Below are 18,915 nucleotides of genomic sequence, written 5' to 3' on the forward strand. Positions count from 1 at the left end.
TTTAATGTGTAAATAAGTATTTCAAAGGCTGGTTTGTGATGAATCAATACACGAGTTAATATCTCCTGTGACTTGAAAATGACTCGATATCGTGTCAATTCGTGATTTATTGGTTCTTTTACAGCAGTTCGTTACAGTTCAACTCACCTTTCTTGTATTACATAACATGGAGTTCAGATGATAAAATCTGTTGCACAGACAAATTGTTGACAGTGAGTTTTTGTGTTTGAAACTTTAGGGAAACAAAAACTTGTTGAACAGTTTTATTAAAATTAAGCAGACATTGTGTATCCACTAAAGCTGACAAGGCAATATCTATTAGTCAAAAGGTGATTCACAAGATGGAAATGAGAACAGTTTGTGCCATACAGATTTTTAGAAAAATTAACATCTTTCAACTGCTTGCAGACATTCATGCAGTGTGTGACAAATGCTTGTGATTACTGCTTTATAATATCTCAACTTACTTACATTGTTATTCAAAAAAAAAGGTCAGCCATGTTCCCAAATAAATCGTGATTGTCAATAATGAGCTTTGAACCTGTATACACATAATTTTTATTTGGGAATACAAATGACTACTAAATATGTCCTTAAGTGGTCAAAAATGACAAAAGCACAAAACGAGGCAAGCATGACTAAAAGGAAACAAAATGACAAAAACATGAGACAAGCAACAAAAACAAGACAACATATTACATAAATTAGATAAATTGACAAGAACGAGACAAAACACTAAATGAAAATAAATAGACAAACGACGCAAGCGAGAAAAAGGAAACAAAACGAGAAACACGACAAAAACATGAGACAAGCAACAAAAGTCAGACAAAAAACAAGACAAAATATTACAAAAATGAGACACAAAACGACAAAAGCTTGAAACAAAATGGAAAAAAATGGCCAAACAACGAAAGCGAGACAAAAAAAAAATAGACAAACGAAGCGAGACCAAAAGGAAACGCAAAGCGACAAAAATGAGAAGCATAACAACAACATGAGACAAGCAACGAAAGTCAGTTTAAAAAAAAAAAAGACAAAAACGAGAAAATATTACAAAAATGTGACAGAACGACAAAAGCCAGAAACAATATGGAAAAAATGGCAAAAACGAGAAGCAAAACTACCGAGACAAGTCATTGGTCCTGTTAACTACTGCTTCTGTTCAATTTCCTCGATGGTCTCGGGCAGGCACCTGTTCCGGGTCTCAGCCAGCGTTCTTGCCACCATTGCCCCAAGGAAAGCTGTGCAGCACAAGACGGCCTGGGGCAGATCCTTCCAGACATCGTCCAGTAAAAGGATCAAAGGAGCCACAGCTACACCAAACCGAGCCATGAAGGAGTTGTAGCCCATACCGTTCTGCCTGAAGTACGAAAAAACCGAGGAAGTTGTAACTGCAGGGCTCCTTTGATGCGTTAGAAAACTGAAATACAGATCTGTTTAATTTCTTCAGTTTTAATCTGAAATGAGGAGTGCAAGTGTGCACATACAGCTAGTTACCTCACTACAGTAGGATACAGCTCGGAACTGTACAGCACAACAGTTGCAAAGGATATTGAAGAAAACCCTTTTCCAATGACGGCTACCACCGTTCGGGCAACAGACATATCTGAGAAAAAACACATTTAGAGGACAGATTCTTCTTTTTGTTTTAAGAGTTGATTTTATTAATGAAAATACCAAAATCAGTTACACCTTCCCATGTATGTAAAGAGACTAACTTCTTACTGAAACAGCTGCAGTTAGATGTAATTCAGGAGAGTAATGAATGCCTACCTTTTGGTATCAGGATGTTGATTCCAAGACAGGCCCCAGTAACCAGCAGAGCTCCCACCACAGTGCTCCGTCTGCCCACCTTATCCAGAAAGTAGTAACTTAATGTTTTGGATGGCAGCTCAATTAAAGCGTAGGTGAACTGAGTGAGATACAAGTTGAGCCTAAAGCTTGCGATGTTGAAGCTGATGCCATAATATGCGTTTGCAATGCAATACCTGACAACAGAGAAAGTATATACTCATTAAATCCATCAGCAGCTTTTATTGAAATTTATTAACATGTGAAAGTGGTGAGACATATTTTACAACCTAAACTCATTGCACTGGGAATACAGACCATAACAGACCAGTATGCAGGGCCAGTTTCCTCATCTCAGGTGTTCGCACTAAGTCGAGGTAGGAATAGGAACGATTTCTTTTCTCAGTCACGATGATAGTGGATAATGTCTGAAAGAATGCAAGGCAGCATTACACGTCAAACCATGTGATGAAAAAAAGAATTAAAGACTGTCATGGTGTATTCGGCAACACAAGATTAGATCTTACATTTGTAATACACCAACCTCTGTTTTTAGTGCGATAATTGACTCCTGTGTTCCATTCATCTTGGCACATTTTTTCAAATACATCTGAGCTTGCTCAAACTTGCCATTGGCAATGAGCCACCTTGCCGACTCTGGCAGCCACCTAATGTTAAGGCAGAGACGGTTTGTAGTTCAAATGGATAACAAAAGTACAAAATAAATTTATTTGTTTAAAATTCAATTACATGTTTATATTAAAAATAACACAAGAAAAGCAGCACTTCACCAAGGCTGCTCAGTCGTGTCATTTCCGAGGGGTGAAACCTTGAAAAAATTCATGGCAGATATCACGGCAACATAAAATGTGGTCATTTAATATAGATGTACCGACAAGCAAAATGACCTTCCGCTGACACCAGGCCTGTGTTTTGCATGTGTATGTTATGTACAGATACCGAATTGCGTGGATTGATGGGACTTGGAAACACCCCCACAATTTAATCAATTGTTTCTTGTATCATTTCTGACTAATAAGTCCCGATAAGTCCGCAACGTTCGATTTGTAGTAGGATTGCACTCATGTGATCCACAGCAGGCAGCTGACAGTGTTCACTTCTTGTCATAGTTACACTGACACTGTGCCGCTATCTCGCAATGACACAGAAATCTTTAACAAATCCGTGGATCCAGACTATAAGCTGCATCACTGCCAAAATCTAATCACTTGTTCCTTGTCATTTCTGACCTTCCCTGAAAATTTCATCCAAATCCGTACACCAGTCGTCACATAATTCCGCCGATGCTCCGCCTCCTTGGTGGAGTAATAAGACTAACAGTCTGTGCAAACAGGTCTAGTACACTGTATGTAGTGTACATAGTATAGTATACAGAGAAAAAGAAGAGGTCGTGTACAGAATACTGCAAACCCCTAAAAGTTTAAAATAGCACTCCACCGATTTGGCAGTACAATCCTATTACATTTTTTGGCGCTGGATAACTCAGGGACTAGCATCCCTGACTTTGGCATGAGAGGGCGTTGGTTCAAATCCTGGTCAGGGAGCAGTTGTCCAGTGAGAACTCTTGGGAAGGTCCTTAGTGTTTCCCTGACAATCTTGCATCAACTCAGATTTAAGTTGCTTTGGATAAAAGCATCTGCTAAATAAAATTAAAATAATTTAAATAAAAATTTTAAAATAAAATAAAATTGTTTTAAAAGATGAGCAGTTTAAAAACTGATGGAAATCAATGTAGAGGAACAAGTGATGCTGTCTTTTTGTATTCAGTTTGTTTTTCTTCTTTGAAAAACCGAAGGCCTGTATTACCTACAATGCAACACAGCTGTAGACAGTTTTCTCTGAAATTGTAGCTTTGCTAGTGATCAAATGGCATCACCTGAGAGTTTAAAATGCTTAATACTGCTCAGTCACGTACTTCCATAGAAAGCAAAGGAGCATCACACTGGAATTTCTAAGCTGAATTTTGACCCCAATCTAGTTTGCGTCCTAGTGGATTTTGTCACTGACGCAAGACAGAGTTGTTGGTGATAGTTTTACTGTTTGAATGAGAAATACAATAAAAAACTGAAAAAAATAAGTCTGCTCAGCCCTGAATCTCTGCAGAAAATATCAGAGAGGACAGGGTTATTGTTGAAAATGTAAAATTTGGGGTAGATTTTTACTCAGTGTTAATCTTTAAACATCGTACATGGTTAGTCAGTCACAGAAAACACAGCCTATCCAGATAAGGGGGCAGGGGGCTTCTAAGAGAGTGTTTGTGTCGTACCTCCACATGATGATGGCCAGGATTAAAGGTGATGTAACACTCACAATCAGCCACCGCCAATCATTCACAAAATAGGCAATAGCTGCAAAGCCTATGTTCCCAAATGTCCAGGATAAGCTGTCGATCACACCCACCACTTTCCTGTGCTCAATGTCCACCCACTCCACACCTGCAAAGAACCAGCACCTCATCACATCAAAATTCATAGAAAACCTTTACGACAATGCTTGAAATCTTGTATTAATTTCTGTATGGTAGCCTCGTCTTCTGAGGGGAATGAAACATACTGTTATCTAATCTATCTTATATCCTGTGCAGTGTTTAGATATAAAACAGAGATGAGTTACTGAGCACTTGTGAAGCGATGACGATGCCAGTGATGCAAAAGCCAGTGAAGAACCTGAGCACTGTCAACATCATGTAGGTTGTAGAAAATGCACTCGCAATAGCAAACAGCATTCCAGACACATAAGATACCAGCAGCATGATCCTTCGGCCATACCTGAGGAAAGCCACAAAGTCTCCAAATATAATTTCAGTGATTGGTTGAAAAAATTTTATTTGAAGTCAATCATTAAATCAAGTAAACAATAGCCTAATAGCCGAACTTCGGTACCTGTCACTTAGACTTCCAAAGGACATGGCTCCAAACATGACTCCAACAAAGAAGATGGTAGCAGTTGCTTTGTTTTTCCCTCTTTTATCACACACCAGGTCCCACTAGTGCACAGAAATAAAGAAAATACAAGTTTATACTGTTTCTCAAACACAATGACTTGGCTCTACAAGGTGTTAGTTAACAAGCACATTTTATTTAGTTTCAAATACACTGCTCCCAGACAATGTCATGTTTTCCATGAAAACTCACACTTTTATTCATGTGCTAACATAATTGCACAAGAGTTTACTAATCATCAGTTAGCCTTTCAACACCATTAGCTAACACAATGTAGCATTAGAACACAGGAGTGATGTGTTGCTGGAAATGTTCCTCTGTACCTCTATGGAGATATTCCATTAAAAATCAGCCGTTTCCAGCTAGAATAGTCATTTACCACATTAACAATGTCTAAACTGTATTTCTGATTAATTTAATGTTATCTTCATTTAAAAAAAATGCTTTTCTTTCAAAAATAAAGACATTTCTAAGTGACCCCAAACTTTCGAACGGTACTGTAAATGTAAAGTAGGATCACCTGTGAGGTCAGAGTGGACTTGAAGGTGGTGTTATCGTACATCCATCCATTCTGACACGGCACCGTGGGTCCGTCAGTAATGTTGGATAAATTCAACAGCAGGTGATACTGAGGCTCCGTAAACATGTAACAGGAGCTTGGAGTCCCATCCTGCTTGACCGGAATACTAACAAGAAGCCTCTCGGCATGAGATAAATTCATAAAAATGCCCCCATCGTCCAGAGAGCTGATGTCACAGTGGTGAGCGGGAACAGCTGCTATGAAGTTGTTGAGCATGAAGTGGCAGGGCAGCGTGAAGCGGCTGATGAAGTTGATCACAATGATCATTACCTGAAATCTTCCAAATCCATTAATCTCAGCAAGAATGTTCTCAAACTTCATCGTGGCCTCCCTCTGTGAGCAATATTTCTTCTTTTGAGAATTTGAAAAATAAAGACGAGTATAAAATCTCCTCTTTCAGTCTGTACACTGAGGAGAAGTAACAGCAATTTTGACTCTAAGAGAAGAGAAGGCAACCTCTGGTATTTCACTAAGGGCTGCTGGATTACCGTTGAATTGAGTGAATATTTTACCTCACTTAACCATTAAATAAACTTTTGTCTGGAACTGTTAAGGAATAGTAAACATTGGTGGTAATATATAATATAGGATCCTCAATGTGTAGTGAAATGACTCATCATTATATTACATTTCATTAAATAAAATATACTTTCTTTACCAGGTTGTAAGACAAAACAATGACTGTGATTCAGCAATAGTGTAATACAGAACATTTTAGTTTTTTAAAATAGTGTAGAGGTCTTATTTTTTACAGATTAATTAGTTCTCTGGGTGGTTGCAATTTTTCTATAGATCAAACAATTGTCAATAGCTGGAGCTCCAATGGTATTCTGTTTGTGTTTTGTTTGTTTTTCATCACTTTACCGTTTTTTCCACACAAAAAAATCCCAGACTGCATTAATAGTAATAATTACAAATATGACAAAAAGAAAGAAGCATCAGTGATCGACAGACAATGTTGTATACTGCATTATCTCCATTTAAATATATTGGTGGAAGAAAGGGAGCCTGTCATGTCTCAGTGGACTGTTTCTGTGATGCGTATCTGCTGCAGAAACTTAGGGATCAAGTCCAAGATTAACACAAAGAAACAACTGCCAAGACAGGACCTGTGAGCAAAGGATGAAAGAATAAATGTTAGACAGCTGCACCAGCTGTACAACACCGGAAATGCATACAAGGATAGGTTTTAAAATTAACCAGGCTCTTCTTAAAGGGAATCATTCAGAGTGGATCTCAACTTCTTATTTACAGGCACACTGTATTCTACTTGATCTATTGTTTAAAAGACAAGGGATAGGCAGCCATCTATTTTATAAACCGATGCTTTTAAATGAAGTAAATGCTGTGGAATGTCAGTGAAATGTTGTTGAAGCTTTTGACATATAGATTGGGATCTAACATTGTGCTTCAGATACTGAAGCCCAGAAATAGTTTAATGAACTGATAACATCTAGTAACATCCAGAACAGCTGGCATTTGAATTTGAGAACATTTCTGACAATTTCCCCTGATGAGGAATAATAATGAGGTCCAATGTGGTGTCAGGGATACTCACATTAAAGTAAGGTTCCTAAACCTCCTTTTCATAGGTTCATGTTGTAAGAGATATGTGTTAAATTGTTTTGTATGGACTTGTAATATGCCTTGCATCAGGGCGTAAACAGTACTCTAGGGGGAAGTTTGGCAGGAGAAATGGAAATGCTGTGTATTATTTCATGACAAATCTTGAAGCTTCTCAATATATAAAGAAATAGATTGAGAAATGTCATATAATTTAACCACAATATAAACGTGTACCTGGGCATGAGTTAATAAAAGGATTTAATGTTGTAGGAACACAACAATAGTTTGTTTATAGTTTGAATGCTATAGAAATTCTCATAGTGTTCTGAACCATGAGATTTATCCCTGTTATTTTGGCATTTTTGCTTTTTTTAGATAAGGATTTTGGAGCTAGATGGGAGCTGTGGGGAAATACATCAGATTTGTCACAAGTGGTGGTTCAGTCTGAAATTGAGTGGCAGATCCAGTGATTAAATTTGCACCCATGTGTTATGCACCCTGACCATACAACTAACAGGTCACCTCTTAATGACTGTTCTTCTGTCCTATTCTCCCTGGAGTTGCCAAACCTCCACATGCACTCATACCTTCATCTATCTATTTCCTTCCGCTGGGATGGGGTCACAGTGGCAGCAAGCTAAACAAGGTATTCTAGACTTCCCTCTTCCCATTAACATTTCTTAGTTCATCCAAGGGGCTCCCAAGGCATTGCCAGGCCGGATGAGGTATTTCATCTCGTCAACATTTTCTGGGTCTTCCCCAGGCCCTCCTCTCATCTGGGTGGTAGTTGCCCAAGAGGTATCCTGTCTGATGCTTGAATCAATTCAGCTGGGTGTTTTTACTGTCAAGGAACAGCAACTCTACTACGAGTTCCCTCCAGATGTCCAAGCCCCTCACGCTATCTCTAATGCTTAGCCACTTTGTGGAGTTTACCCAATCTGGCTTCTTCTATTCTATATTGAACATATATCAACAGGCAAATGCAGTACAGCATTACTGTCCGGTACAACTCACACATTACTGCAGATGTTGACCCAAACCATCATTTTCCAGTCACTCTTGACCGAGGTGCCGAGATTCTTGACGTCCTTTGCTCAGGGCAGCAGTTCATCTGCAGCCCAGAGAGAACCATCCACTAGTTTCCAGCAGCAGGGGGCTATGGCCTCAGACTCCCTTTCCAGCAGTTTCACACTTGACTGCAAACCACTTCAATTTTTGCTGGATGCCTCAAATTGATGAGGCCAATAGAACCACATCATCTGCATAAAGCAGAGATTTAACTCTGAGGCTCCCAAACCAGACACCCTCCTCACGCTAGTATTTGGAGACAAGTGGTAACCCTGACTGACTCCAACGCCAGCTAGAAACGTGTTTGACTTCATGTTATTTTAAGGCTGTGCGTCTGCTCAATTTCCAAAATAAATAATGAAATCTTGGCCTTGAACAGACAGCTCTTAAGCAATGGTTGGTTCATGCATTTATTGAGAACTGTAGAAGTTTTTGTTACAAAACATAGAGACGTCCTGATTGGGAAATCTATTTTCAGTTATTTTGAGTTCCAGCATAATAATCAAGAAAATTTTCTTTCAAGCAAAATACAAAAATCGTGGATTCCATCTTATGAATATAACTAAATACATGTTTTAAAATTATCTTTGGTTTCCCATCAGGTTACACAACCATAATAATAGGATGGATCTCTTTACCTTGGTTGCTTTATGATGTATTCTGGTAGTTAAATGTTTAGAATTGAGTCACTCAACACAACTTCAAATATATTTTAATGCTGCTTCATGTTCCATATCCAGATGTGTGCTACCACCACTGATATTCCCGGAAATTCACTGTGACCAATCATTGGCACTCAGAGTCTTATGAGCCTTTTGGTTGCAATGAAGAAAAACCTTTATGAAGGAGATTTTTCATCAGATGTAGAGACCAATCGTCTCCTGAAATACAAGAAAGATTTTCATTTAATAATCTAGAACTGTAACTCTGAATGTTTTGGTGTGGTTCGAATAAAAACCCAGTACCTCCTCTGTTCCACATCCTCAATAGTCTCCGGTAAACGGATGTTTCGTGTCTCAGCTAGAAAAGAAGCTGACAGTGCTGCAGTAAAGGCCACCAGGGCAAAAATAATACTTGGCAGAGGGGCCCACACATCTTCAAGAAGTATCATTAGGGGGGATATAGACACACCTAAACGGGCCATGAAGGAACAGTAACCGAGTCCATTTTGCCTGCGTAACAGAAAATACAATGAATTTGTTACTGCAGTTCCTTCAAGCCTGAAAATCTCTCAGTTACCAGCAACCTACTGCTTCTGGATAATGGATAAAACATATGTATAAGAAAAATATGTATTTATTGACCTCATGACTGTGGGGTAAAGCTCTGAAGTGTACAGAAATATCGTTGTAAAAGATGCTTCCGAGAACATCTTGCCCAAACCTCCCACAGCTGTCCGAAAATTCCCCAAATCTGAAAAGAAAACATTGTAAAGGGCATTTTAACCTCATCTCATGTGATGTTTAATGCTGTGGAATTTGAAAATTAATGACTTAGGGACTGTTCGAGTTTTTACTTTACTCTTTAATCAGAAATAAATAATGGGAATGCATGCTATTTTTATTCCAATATTGCAATAGGGATTAGTTTGCTCTTTTAAAGAGATGCACAATTGAGCTGAGCATTTACCTTGAGGGATAAACAGGTTGATGCAAATACACAGTCCAGTCAGGATGAGCATTCCAACCTGAGTCAATCTTCGGCCTATTTTGTGTAAAGTGTAAAGGACAAGTAGTTTTCCTGGGATCTCTAATGTGCCGTAGATAAACTGTGTCAGATAAATGTTCACACCGAATCCAGAGACGTTCAGGCTGATTCCATAATAAGTACAGGTCACTCCAAACCTACGAACAGGAGGAGAGATTTGTGTTTTTTTTTCACTCCACACAGTTGCGCCAGAGAAGGATAGTTTCTGATTGGCTAGTCAGTATCTGTAAAGGTTAAAAGTTAAACCACTGTTTTAAACTGTGTGTATAGAAGTGATCTGTAACCAAAGCAATAGTAGTGCATAGCATACCATTCCCCATCATGGGCGCAGACTGTCCAAAATGATAAGCATTTTTTAAAGAGGTTGCTCTCAGGATGCACAGCCATAAATGTACAATAGAGTAAACCTACATTTTTGCAATATTTGAAAGGCATAACCCTACCACACAATGCCACTAAATAAAGCCAGTGCTCTCATTTTGGGGGTCTTCACAAGGTCCAAATAGGAATATTTTCTGTTTTCCTTTTCTACAAGTATTACTTTGGACAGAACCTGGAGAGTGAAAAGGAAACTTTGATCAGAAAAGGGAGACGTGCTATGTATCAAGTTATGAATAGATACAAGCAGATGATGTAAAGTGTCGTACCTCAGGCATCAGGTCGACCATGAACTCCTCTCTGTTGTTGACTTCTGCACACTTACTGAGGTAAAAATGAGCATCGTTCACTTTTCCATTACTTATCAGCCATCTGGCAGACTCAGGGAGCCACCTGTAACGTAGGTTGATCAGGAAAAAGAAAAAGTTTACACATCAGTCATTCACCTGCTTTATCATAATGTGAAATTCTTCTGCAAATGAGAAAACAGATCATTAAACACAGCAGTGTTGTTGTGATTGTACATGTACTCATACAAAAATATACTTTTTTAAAGTTAATTGGCAGAAAACTGTTTTGGTTGAAAGTTCAATTATTAATTTCTCCTTACCACCAACAAATTATCGCCACAAGCAGTGGGGTGGTTACAGTGGCAGTCAGGTACCTCCAGTCCCTCACAAAATAGGCCAGAATAGGCAGCACAGCAGTACTAACACTCCAGTCCATGCTCATTAAAACACCAGCTTCTGTTCGATGCTTGATGTCCACCCATTCAATATCTGTGGAGTGTAATTTATATTTTTAGATGATTAATGGCATTAATTGATGTTAAAACACAAAAATGATTAAAAAAGGCCAGCGTTAAGAAGTGTACTGTAATAAAGTCTTGTATAGTTTAGCGTATGCATGGGAACAAAAGTAATAACCGAAAAGCCAGAGTTGTGTTTTTCATTTCTTAAAAAAAATACTATCTCACAAGCAAAATACGTTGTCCTTGGTGTACAGGCATCTAATGGCACAATGACATTATGCATGTGCAGTGTCACTTTAATACATAGTTGCCTGAGAAACGGTTTCAAGTAGCAAGCCTTGAAACTGTGAAGCATTTAGTGAATCATTTCCTGGTTTGGCCATAAACCATTTCATTGGAGGTTTTCGGTTACAATGATTTAAACACAAAGAGTGTATTACATCAACAAACTTAGCTTTACAAGAGAACTCACTGAGGACCACGCTGATTATACTTATTCCAGAAAGTCCAAGTCCAGTGAAGAACCTCATGGCAGCAAACATGGGGAAACTGTGTGCGAAAGCACTTGCAAATCCAAAGAGGGCAGTTATGATGTAGGACAAGAGAAGCATTTTTTTCCGGCCAAACCTGTGAAACAAGATAATTCTAGATAAATCTACAGAGCAGATCATAACAAAAACTGGTGCAAAAACACTTCATTTGCATAAATAAATATATTACAATGGCCACAGGGTTAAAAAAAAAAAAAAAGAAAAGTATAGTCATGCTGTTCAATGTATAGGTTAAAGTTTTATATAGTCTTAGAAGTGTTAACTTGACAGATTGGAAGTACAACATTTGTTTCTGTCTTTGGTGCACATAAATGCTGAACAACTGGACAGCCAAAGGACCTTTAATGCCCTGTTTATGGAATTTAAAGAGACACAATTTCATTTCTTGACTACAGGTGTTCTTCATCAAATTTGACAATTAGAAAATAGACATCTGACACAGCTGATGCTACAAAACAGCACAGATGCTAACACAGACTGAAGCTGATAGCAATAATTATTCCTTTGCAAAAAATATTTCATGCTTTATTCATTTTTCATCCTTCACTTATTTATATTACATTAAATGTATTTTCAAATAAATGAGTGAAAAGGTGGTGAATGACATGAGAGGTGAAGACATGAACACCTGTCACTAAGGTAGCCAAATATTGCTGCTCCAACCATGACGCCCATGAAGAAAATAGTGGCCGTGGCGCTGTTCACTGGTTTCTTATCACAAACTAGATCCCACTATGAGGAAAACACAAACAGAAACGTGAAGAATAAAATTGCTTGGGACTGATTTTAATTTAATTCTTTGCAAACAGAGAATGATGACACTCTCACCTCCGTGGCCAGAGTAGACTTGAAGGTGGTGGTGTCAAACATCCATCCGTTCTGGCACGGCACCGTGGGAAGGTCAGTTAAGTTGGACGAAGAGTTGAGCAGCAGATGATACTGAGGCTCTGCAAACATTTGGCAGGAGTTAGGGCTCCCATCCTGCTGGACGGGAACACTAACAGCGAGCCTCTCCTCCAGAGATAAATTCCTAAAAAGACCTCCATCATCCAGAGCGCTGATGTCGCAGTGATGAGCGGGAATAGTAGCAATGAAATTATTCAGCAGGAAGTGGAAAGGCAAAGTCATACGAGGAATTACCAGCAAAAAGATTGTCCTTTGTTGGAATCTCCCAAAGCCATTGATTTCTGCCATCACATTGTCAAACTTCATCTTGGAAATATATGGTGCAATACTTGAGTCACAGAAAATATCACAAAGCACACACGATGTTTGTTAGACAGTGAGCCACAGGCCTTTTTCATACTATTAAATGCTGTTGGTTAATGGTCAGCTAATGGGTGAGACTGTGTGAATGTGTAGTTGTCTGACAAGTAATGTGTATTCAAAAAACAAATCATTCACAAAGACTCCATAATACCAAAGCTACACGGCTGTTCCTACTGCAGTGTCCTTAAGCATGGGGCAATTTAACATCTACGTCATACTGAGGATGGTACAATCATCTACATACTGTCTAAAGTTTAAAAACTATGTGCTTGTGGAGGACATTGTTCTTAAATATAATTCATCAACATTAAAACCATGCACCTTGTTAGTTAGCTTATAGTTCCCCCTCGTGCCTACAGAAACAACTCCTACCAATTGGGCCATGGACGCACACAGTATTTCCACCGGTGTCTTGTGGTGTCTGGGACCACAATGTTGGCAGTAAATCCATTGAGTTCTGTCAGTTGTAAGATGAGGCCTCCATGAATCTGGTTTGTTCAGGTGCATCCTGCTGACAGTCGAACTGGGATCTGGAATCTGGGTCAGTACCTTGGCTTCCTTGCTGTGTTCCTTTATCTGGTTCTGGGCAGTTTTTGGAGTAGCTGGGTGCACTGTCCTGCTGAGAGAGACCGCTGCTGTTGGGGACTGCTGTTGCCATGGGGATGTGTGTTTGTAACAACGGTTGGGTGGGTGCTACGTGCCCAGTTAACATCTACATTAATGCCACGACACAAGGTTGCAGCAGAATATTGCATTTTAACAAGATGATCAATGGTATTCCTTCACCTGTTGTTGATTCTATTGTTGTGGCTGATTGGTTTAAAATTAAACTGTGTCAGCATCCAAATAAATGTGTGGTTGAGGACCATAAAGTTTGCTATGTATATTTAAAGCCGTTAAAGTGAAAGGCAAATTTTATTGTTTAGTTAAAGCATATAAGGTGTAATCATAGTCACATTTTTGGATACTGGTAAATTTGGCCATTTATCCTGTTCTGTAGACACTCCACAGATACTTCCATTTTCTGTATAAAGTTGTATCTAAATGATGATAATAATAATAAGAAGAATGATAACGATGATAATTCTTCTTGTTCTTATTATGTTTTGTTTATTTCTGTAGCTCTATCATGAGGTTGCAATATCTCCGAAACAGATGGATTTTATTAAGTGAAATGCTCAGTCAATTTGATTTCTATTACAAAAAAAAACTAACAAACTGCATTTATTCTTTTGATAATATTCCACACTAGGCTGCCATCTGATAAATATAACACATTGAAATACATAAATTACCATGAAAGATCACTTAAATGCAACAATTTTCTTTAAATTGCCAAAAGCGTACCCTTTAGGAGGTTAGGAATATTCTAACCAATGAAAATGTGTTGAATGCAGCAAATAATTAGAAATAAAATGTTCCTAAAGGATGAATCCAAACATCTTTAATTGATATGATTGCTTTGGAAATACCTGTAAAACTTATATTCCTATGAATTTCATTATCCATACTTTGGGTTAAGTGCTAATCAGTTAATGTTGCAAATGTTAGCAGTCAGCAAAAGAGGTATATCTTACAAATCCACCTCAAGTTCAGTAGAAAATATCACAGTACAGACTGTCTCCCTTCTTTTTATTAACATGTACAGTCCATTTTCATTCATTTAATGAGATTATTCACACAGTATAAGAAGGTATTTAGGAAACTGTCATTCAAACACAACATTGTTGACTGTTATTATGAAAACATGGTAAAACTACTATGTCAAAATCACCTCATCTTCATTAACATCTTTATTAACAGTCACATTGTTAACGAGTGTCACTTTTATTCAGTCTCCTCCATCCTTGTTGATTGTGTCCTGTAATACAGATAAAACCCAGGTTAATGCTTTGAACATCGATTTCTTCAAGATACAAAAACATTTTTTTCATTTCTGACATCAGCAAATGATTAAATTATTCAGGCAGACATTATGTCAGATGTGAAATGTGCTGAAATTATACCTTTGTGTGGTGGACTGGATTATTCTGTAGCAGTAGTGGTTAATCCTTTACTGTGGCTTTAATACTGAATTACATGTTAACACCATCTCCTCGTTACCTTGGTTTCTCAATGTCCTCGATGAATTCTGGCAGGCGGGAGTTTAATGTTTCATGCAGGAGTGAAGCCACTAAACCAGAGCAGACTGCCGCTGCACAGTAGGTGACTGCAGGGAGGAGATACCACACATCTTCCAATAGCATGATGAGTGGGGACATGGACACACCCAGCCGTGCTAAAACCGATGTGTAGCCTAAACCATTCTGACTGAAAAATAAAAACACTGAGGTTAATGAACGCCTGTTGGACAAGTGGTCAGAACAGCATAAGAGGTCAATGTCTGTGTTTGAATTGGTTACATGAGTTTGCTGTTGACTAACCGTACGACTGTTGGATAGAGTTCAGTAGTGTAGAGGTAAATGATTGTGAATGAGGCCTCCGACATGGCTTTTCCAAGAACTGCAACAGTTGTACGAATCACCGACTGATCTGAGGGAACAAGTTTAAAAAGCTGATTCACGCTTACTGCCAAAACCCCGAATATGCAATAAAATGTAATGATTACATGAAATGAAAAGTGACCTTTTGAAACAAACATGTTGATGAAGAGACAAAGACCAGTTCCAAGCAGGGCAGTCATCTGGCCAAGCCTTCTACCAATTTTCTCCAGGAAGAAATATATACCAATCTTCATTGGCACTTCAGTGGATGCAAATATGAATTGTGTGAGGTATGGGCTTAGTCCAAACCCGCTGATATTCAGACTTATCCCATAATATGTAAATGCAACTCCATACCTGAAAAATGCAAAACAAATTCAGACTTTCTACTTTGATCAATTTGGTCAAATTGACCCAAAAGATAATAGGACAGTCAACTTGATACTTACCACACTATACCTGAACATATGGCAAGTTTTCTAATATTTGGAGTCCTGAAAAGATCTACAAAAGTGTACTTTTTATCTCCAGTCTCAGTTTCTACAGATTCCAACAATGTCTGTAAGAAAGTCAGACAAACACAATCAGACTGATCACTTACAAAACATTTTTTTTTCCTGCTATGTAACAGGAATATTGTCAGTTAATCAAAGCAAAATCATTGCTGAGATGTACCATTGGTGTGATGCTGGCCATACATTTGGTTGTGTTGTTCATCTCAACACATTTCATAATGTAACGATGAGCAGCGTCTGCCTTCCCATTTGCTGCGAGCCACCTAGCAGATTCTGGTAACCACCTAAGATGACAAGTAAGATGAATTCAGCATCTCAACAACATCTAGTGAGATTCAACGTTTTATGTTGCAAAGCTGAAAAAACTCCACTTTAATACCTCCAAGCAATAGTGGCCAAAATCAGGGGTGAGCTCACTGCCACAATGAGCATCCTCCATTCAGTTACACAATATGCTATTGCAACCATAAGAAAGTTCCCAAGTGTCCAGTCCAGGCTTATGATTACACCAGCGAAAGTCCTGTGATCGATGCTAAACCATTCAACATCTGCAGAAACATTAGCGTGGATAAAAACTTTTTTAATTAACAAAGAATGCAATTTTTTATACTAACATTTTATTTTTATTTGTCTTTGTTTCTCAGCGTTAACCTCCTTACTTAAAACAATAGCGATGATACTTATTCCTGCGAGTGACAGTCCAGTAAAAAATCTCATGATGACAAACATTATATACGATGTGGAGAATGCACTCAGCACTGCAAACGTCAAGGATGATAAGTAAGATACCAGCAGAAGCGGCCGTCGGCCAAACCTGAAAATAAAAACAATTTGCTGAATGTGACGATTTTGCTGAGAACTTTGCATTAAATATATCACATGCATATTATGTAAGACATGTATTACACACATGTGATCGAACCATTTATCTCACAATAAATTGATTTGTGCTTCTTATTTGAGTAGTTTATATTTAAGAAGGCAGTTTCTCTTGAACATCAACCTCCTGTAATACAGATTTAAACAAGTTAGACCTGCAAAACTGTCACTCTTTTAATCAGTGTGCTGATGTGGGGATTTCTGCATGCTGCTGATGTTTTCATTTTGATGTAAACAGTTGCGCAGCAAGCACATTTCTATCAATTTTTCAAATATTATCGTGCATATAATTACTTTATTTAACTTTATGTTATCCAACATTGGCTACAGAGATGGAGAGACACTTTGGACGTACCAAAGATTTATTACTTAATTACCAAGCTCACCTGTCACTGAGAAATCCAAATAAAGGGGCTCCAGCCATCACACCAGCGAAGAAAAAGGTGGCAGTTGCCCGGTTCATCCCTTTTCTGCTGCACACAAGATCCCACTGCAAAAAAATGTTACAATATGTATTTTATAGTGGCCCATGATGGACACTGAACACTGGGAAATTTTTTTACGAGTTAAAAATCATGTTTCTCATTTCTGCATGCATAGTATTTACAGTACTCAGTCACAGCTTCAACCACAAGCAATGTCTGTTTACAAATGTGCATTTTTTTATTCAGAAAAAATACTTTACTTGAACAAATTCAGATTTACTTTCCCAATAATGCTCCGTAGAAACATACGGTTTGACACACTTATTGAAAGGCACTTACCTCAGTTGCTAAAGTAGATTTAAAGGTGCTGTTGTCATACACCCATCCATTCTGACACTGGACACGAGATGTAGCCTGACTGCTGTTTGAGTCTGACAGATATTGATACTGGGGCTTTGAAAACATCTGACATGAGCTCCGAGTTCCATCCTGCTCTGCTGGAATAGCGACAGCCAGTTTCTGGGGTAAAGTTAAATTTCTAAAGATGCCTCCATCATCCAAAGCACTGATGTTGCAGTGGTGAGAGGGAACAGCCGCCATGAAGTTGTTCAGCAGGAAGTGACATGGCAGAGTGACTCGAGAGAGCATCTGAATCAAGACTAGCCTGATTTGGAATTTTCCAAATCCGTTGACTTCTGAAAGTATGCTGTCAAATTTCATTTTTCCGTCCTTCCCGGGGCAGCGAGAGGCTGAATACTGTAGCAGCGAGGTAAAGTCAGCTGACATAAACTGAAAAAGACCCATGCAATGTTAATCATTACAATTACCAACAAATATGTGTTTTCTGTGTTTTATTGATTCAAGCTGACAGAAGTGAGGTAGAAAATTAGTCAGAGGGCTGTGGTGATAAATCATTACCTTTCAGCATAGAATACATATGTATTGTAATGTTGACCTTTGTTTCCAAATTACCATAATGTGTACATCCAGAGACAGAGAAAACACATCATGTTTCTTCACTAACTACCATCATATGCAGACAAACATAATCTATCATACACATAACAGTGGCTGTTCATTTTTAAAAACTGGATACTGAATTTATCATCAGCATTTCCCACTATTTTGTTTATTCTTATAGATAAAAGTATTAATTGGGGGGGGCTCTCTTTCACATTAAGAAAGAATGTTTTGTAGCTCTTTGTGTTTGTTTGCAACGTGCTTGGAAAAAATGACAGCTGTCAAAGAACAGAACACTGAAAATACTCAATATGTGTACAAGCACAAGGCATACAATAGATAGGAGAAGGCACAAAAAGGCTTAGATTGGCAGCATCTCTGGATTACATTTGAATCCTTCCTAGGGCATTTGCATTATGCCAAAGCTTGACTTAATTAAAGAATTGTTCCTAAACATTTTACAGTAATTTATGAGCGCATACAGTGACTTTTGCATAGTGTCAGTTACTACAAGGGGGTTTGCATTTTAGTTCAGCTTCATACATCTATAAACTCTCAGTAGGAAGTTCAGATTAAATTACACTGAGTAGATCTCTGAGTTACTATCTCATGGCTTTGTGTCCCTTCATGCAGCTGTCAAACCCATTCAGAGAAGAAACCAGATCCTTTACAGTGCAACAGTTCAAAACAAATGTTAAATCTCTCTGCAAAATCTGCAAAATAGAAACTGCATTGCATCATCAATAAATTTCAGATTTTCTTCTATTTTCAGCTCAGCATTAAGACAGCCATGAAGCGATGACTGTCCTGACACTGAACATTGAGAATTGGATTTAGTTCAAAATATATGTGGGGTTAAGATGAAACAGTTAAGAAAACTGAAAAACAAATGACACCAATGATCTTAATACTGAGTTTTCCAGAGAAAGGCATTTTACAAAAAGTCATGTGACCATTAAAATGAAATTAAATGAAACCAAACTGAGATTGAGAAGTTAGATCCATTTACGGGCATTCTGTCAAAGA

At 38.2% G+C, this 18,915-nt stretch overlaps 3 protein-coding genes across 3 annotated transcripts; all 3 read right to left on the minus strand.

The window, feature by feature from the left end:
- Positions 1-250: 250 nt before the first annotated feature.
- On the minus strand, positions 251-8,227 carry LOC111575315 (solute carrier family 22 member 7-like). Its single transcript, XM_023280355.3, has 9 exons — positions 5,278-8,227; positions 4,698-4,801; positions 4,429-4,583; positions 4,082-4,250; positions 2,339-2,462; positions 2,113-2,222; positions 1,777-1,991; positions 1,501-1,609; positions 251-1,363 (listed from the first exon to the last, which is right to left on the minus strand). Exons 1-9 carry the CDS (start codon positions 5,656-5,658, stop codon positions 1,153-1,155), a joined length of 1,578 nt encoding a protein of 525 aa, XP_023136123.1. The 5' UTR covers positions 5,659-8,227; the 3' UTR covers positions 251-1,152.
- Positions 8,228-8,367: 140 nt separating this feature from the next.
- On the minus strand, positions 8,368-13,211 carry LOC111575333 (solute carrier family 22 member 7-like). The gene is made up of 10 exons (XM_023280379.3): positions 12,187-13,211; positions 11,987-12,090; positions 11,280-11,434; positions 10,667-10,835; positions 10,326-10,449; positions 10,122-10,231; positions 9,601-9,815; positions 9,276-9,384; positions 8,937-9,143; positions 8,368-8,852 (listed from the first exon to the last, which is right to left on the minus strand). Exons 1-10 carry the CDS (start codon positions 12,568-12,570, stop codon positions 8,810-8,812), a joined length of 1,620 nt encoding a protein of 539 aa, XP_023136147.1. The 5' UTR covers positions 12,571-13,211; the 3' UTR covers positions 8,368-8,809.
- A 1,031-nt stretch (positions 13,212-14,242) lies between these two features.
- On the minus strand, positions 14,243-17,702 carry LOC111575332 (solute carrier family 22 member 7-like). Its single transcript, XM_023280378.3, has 10 exons — positions 17,269-17,702; positions 16,891-16,994; positions 16,285-16,439; positions 16,005-16,173; positions 15,786-15,909; positions 15,560-15,669; positions 15,253-15,467; positions 15,051-15,159; positions 14,731-14,937; positions 14,243-14,488 (listed from the first exon to the last, which is right to left on the minus strand). The coding sequence occupies exons 1-10, from the start codon at positions 17,647-17,649 to the stop codon at positions 14,455-14,457; spliced, it is 1,608 nt and encodes a 535-aa protein (XP_023136146.2). The 5' UTR covers positions 17,650-17,702; the 3' UTR covers positions 14,243-14,454.
- Positions 17,703-18,915: the final 1,213 nt, after the last annotated feature.

The sequence above is a fragment of the Amphiprion ocellaris genome, chromosome 4 (assembly GCF_022539595.1).
Source record: "Amphiprion ocellaris isolate individual 3 ecotype Okinawa chromosome 4, ASM2253959v1, whole genome shotgun sequence".
Classification (NCBI taxonomy): domain Eukaryota; kingdom Metazoa; phylum Chordata; class Actinopteri; family Pomacentridae; genus Amphiprion; species Amphiprion ocellaris.

What these genes read in the sequence shown, in the direction of transcription:
- LOC111575333 (XM_023280379.3), bottom strand. Translation starts at nt 12,570, where the DNA reads ATGAAGTTTGACAATGTGATGGCAGAAATCAATGGCTTTGGGAGATTC. An exon ending in TATAATCAGCGTGGTCCTCA is followed by an intron (nt 10,836 to 11,279) that starts GTGAGTTCTCTT and finishes TACACTCCACAG; the next exon opens with ATATTGAATGGGTGGACATC. An exon ending in TTATTTAGTGGCATTGTGTG is followed by an intron (nt 9,816 to 10,121) that starts GTAGGGTTATGC and finishes TCCTGTTCGTAG; the next exon opens with GTTTGGAGTGACCTGTACTT.
- LOC111575332 (XM_023280378.3), bottom strand. Translation starts at nt 17,649, where the DNA reads ATGAAATTTGACAGCATACTTTCAGAAGTCAACGGATTTGGAAAATTC. An exon ending in TATCATCGCTATTGTTTTAA is followed by an intron (nt 16,174 to 16,284) that starts GTAAGGAGGTTA and finishes ATGTTTCTGCAG; the next exon opens with ATGTTGAATGGTTTAGCATC. An exon ending in CTCTATCCAACAGTCGTACG is followed by an intron (nt 14,938 to 15,050) that starts GTTAGTCAACAG and finishes TTTATTTTTCAG; the next exon opens with TCAGAATGGTTTAGGCTACA.
- LOC111575315 (XM_023280355.3), bottom strand. Translation starts at nt 5,658, where the DNA reads ATGAAGTTTGAGAACATTCTTGCTGAGATTAATGGATTTGGAAGATTT. An exon ending in TTTGGAAGTCTAAGTGACAG is followed by an intron (nt 4,584 to 4,697) that starts GTACCGAAGTTC and finishes GGCTTTCCTCAG; the next exon opens with GTATGGCCGAAGGATCATGC. An exon ending in TTATCGCACTAAAAACAGAG is followed by an intron (nt 2,223 to 2,338) that starts GTTGGTGTATTA and finishes GCATTCTTTCAG; the next exon opens with ACATTATCCACTATCATCGT.